Source organism: Diaphorina citri, unplaced genomic scaffold (assembly GCF_000475195.1).
Source record: "Diaphorina citri unplaced genomic scaffold, Diaci psyllid genome assembly version 1.1 scaffold19557, whole genome shotgun sequence".
In the NCBI taxonomy this organism is placed as follows: domain Eukaryota; kingdom Metazoa; phylum Arthropoda; class Insecta; order Hemiptera; family Psyllidae; genus Diaphorina; species Diaphorina citri.
The window spans coordinates 1-2,527 of NW_007396910.1; the positions used below are offsets into that span (position 1 = coordinate 1).

The following is a 2,527-nucleotide window of genomic DNA, read 5'->3' on the forward strand; positions in this document are numbered from 1 at the left end:
CACGAATGCCCAAGATTTTGGCATCCTAATACAATTCCATTTTATTCTATTCTAATACTATTCCAGTTCATTTAGTTCTAATCCTATTCTATTCCATTCCCACAGACTTCGGCATCATTCTCGGGAACAAGATCTTCGTGAAGGAGGTGACACACCGTCTGGATAACAACGCATCCCCCGGCACGCATCAGCTGGCTGAGGGCGATGTCCTGCTCAAGATCAACAACCACCCAACTGACGGCATGAGTGTCAAGGAGGCGCGCAAAAGAAGGAATTGTCGGCTTCCGAATCCAGAGGATCTTTCTTCAAGCGGCGAAGAAATAGTCATCGGCGGTCCAAATCTCTAAGCAAGGTACGAGGTTTATCTTTTAACGACCTTTTTTGTGCGCTACCTAACCCTAATTTCAACCAATGGAAATTAAACACTTTCATTTGGCCTTATAAGCTTGAAAGCCCAGCGCGGTAACGCGCTTCCTTGCATTGCAGAAGGTCTAATGTAGCAGTTGTTTCATTGTCAGGTTTATCTTTTAACGTCCTTTTTTTGTGCGCTACATAACCCTAATTTCAAGCAATAGAAATTAAACACTTTCAGTTGGCCTTATAAGCTTGAAAGCCCAGCGCGGTAACGCGCTTCCTTGCATTGCAGAAGGTCTAATGTAGCAGTTGTTTCATTGTCACGAAATAAAAACGGCAGTGAAACACTCATCTTTAAGAAAAGGTATTCTAATGAAATAACATACAAAAGAAAATCGTTCCTGAAAAGTACCAATGGGTACATATATAGGAACAAAAGAAAGACGATGTTTTAAGTTACATTAGATAAAATATATTAAAACTCAATTATGGTTATATTCACAGGATCACTGGGATGACGTGGTGTTTGGAGACTCCATCAGCAAGTTCCCAGCATACGAGCGAGTCAGTCTACGCCACCCAGGGTTCATTAGACCCGTGGTACTATTCGGACCAGTTGCAGATCTAGCTAGGGATAAACTACTCAAGGATTTCCCGGACAAGTTTTCTGCTCCACGTAAGTTTAATGGAGGAGTTGCAATTGGGAAAATATTATTAATAAAAGGTCGATTCCTATGTTAAAAGTTGTGAAAAATCCAAATATGAGGTCAAAACTCCGAAAAAGTAACTTTAAAAGGTCGAAAATTCAATTTTTAATTGCCGTTCTAATGAAAAAGTTCAAAGAGTTGTGACGTCAGATTTCAAGTCAAAATGAGGCAGAACGCTGCGCACAACAAACGCAAGCGGCGAGTCATGAATTAGTGACGTCATCGGCTACGGGAACAAGGGCGTATGCCGTGACGTCCGTCAAAGTTCACGATGTTACCGGTATTTTTAATCGCGGACTTTTTATCTCGGTCTAAAGACCCTCGTAGAAGAAATCAAGAAAAATTCCGTTGGTCTTCATTTTTCAACAGTCTCACCAAAGTAAGCGCCACCTGTCTAACTTCTTATGGTTTCTACGTGGACCTGCTGTTTGGTTCTAATCGCTCAGACGACCTGGACAGCAACCCTAGGTCTCGAGCTTTTTCCGGCCATACACGCTACAGAGACGTCGTGAGACCGCCGTCTTTCAGACGCCTCTGAAGCGTGAGAGCCGTTGCATTAGAACATACTCCTTGCTGATGAGAGATCAGAAATATCAGTAGCAGCTGGGGCCAAAGGAGATCTATCGTTCATGAACTACGCAGTTACACCACCAATACCGCCATATCGATCACATACATATGAATGTATACCTACTTTGTGTGTAGTTTCAATTTGGTAAGTAGGTATAAAATTAAACCCTTTTGGCATAATTAATTGAAACAGGGTTTATACGCGACCGTGGAAAAACGGAAAACCTGGAAAGTCCATGGATCTGAAAATCAGGCCAAAAGTCATGGAAAATGTGAAAACTTTAAGAGAAAAACCTGGAAACAGTCATGGAATTTGCCACCCGGTCAAATTAAATAATATGTTTTCAAATTAGAATATCAAGGTTTTTCCGAACCGGCATGCGGCCCATTAACCCACTCGTATTCCTTGACACTTCTGCTACTGTCGCTATTTTTACTTAAATGAAGGCGGTAATTTTGCTGATTTTTAAGTCTTCCGCCCTATTTTTCCTGAAACAAAGCTTCCATGGAATTTTCTGGACAAATCATCGGAATTTCTTTCCGGGGAAAAAGGTATAACCCTGTGGATTTTGTTTTTATCCTAAATTACATAAATTCCTATTAACCCTGAATAATTCACAAACCTCATCTCCTTCTCTCCCCCCCAACCAGAGTTGGGAACAGTGTGGAAGATCGGAACCCGCATGAAAGTGTTCTGGCATCAATACGGCTAAGTGCTATCGGTATGATTGGACAGGGGCGGCTGGTCTGTTAGGACTTAACACCCAACGCTGGTCCGTAGATCAACTCGCTCAGTTCTCACACCATATACTTCCTTACCGAGCCGAACCAAAAGTCCCAATGGTCCCAAGGAATGGGACTGGCTCAACAGTATTATCTCTCTCCAAAAACCATAA

The 2,527-nt window shown here is 42.1% G+C and overlaps 1 protein-coding gene across 1 annotated transcript; it reads left to right on the plus strand.

The window, feature by feature from the left end:
* Nucleotides 1-105: 105 nt before the first annotated feature.
* Nucleotides 106-2,344, plus strand: LOC113473211 (tight junction protein ZO-2-like; the record flags this gene model as incomplete). The annotated part of the gene is made up of 4 exons (XM_026832931.1): nt 106-206; nt 248-352; nt 859-1,030; nt 2,283-2,344. Coding segments are annotated over 4 exons (440 nt in total), but the record flags the coding sequence as incomplete, so codon positions are not given.
* Nucleotides 2,345-2,527: the final 183 nt, after the last annotated feature.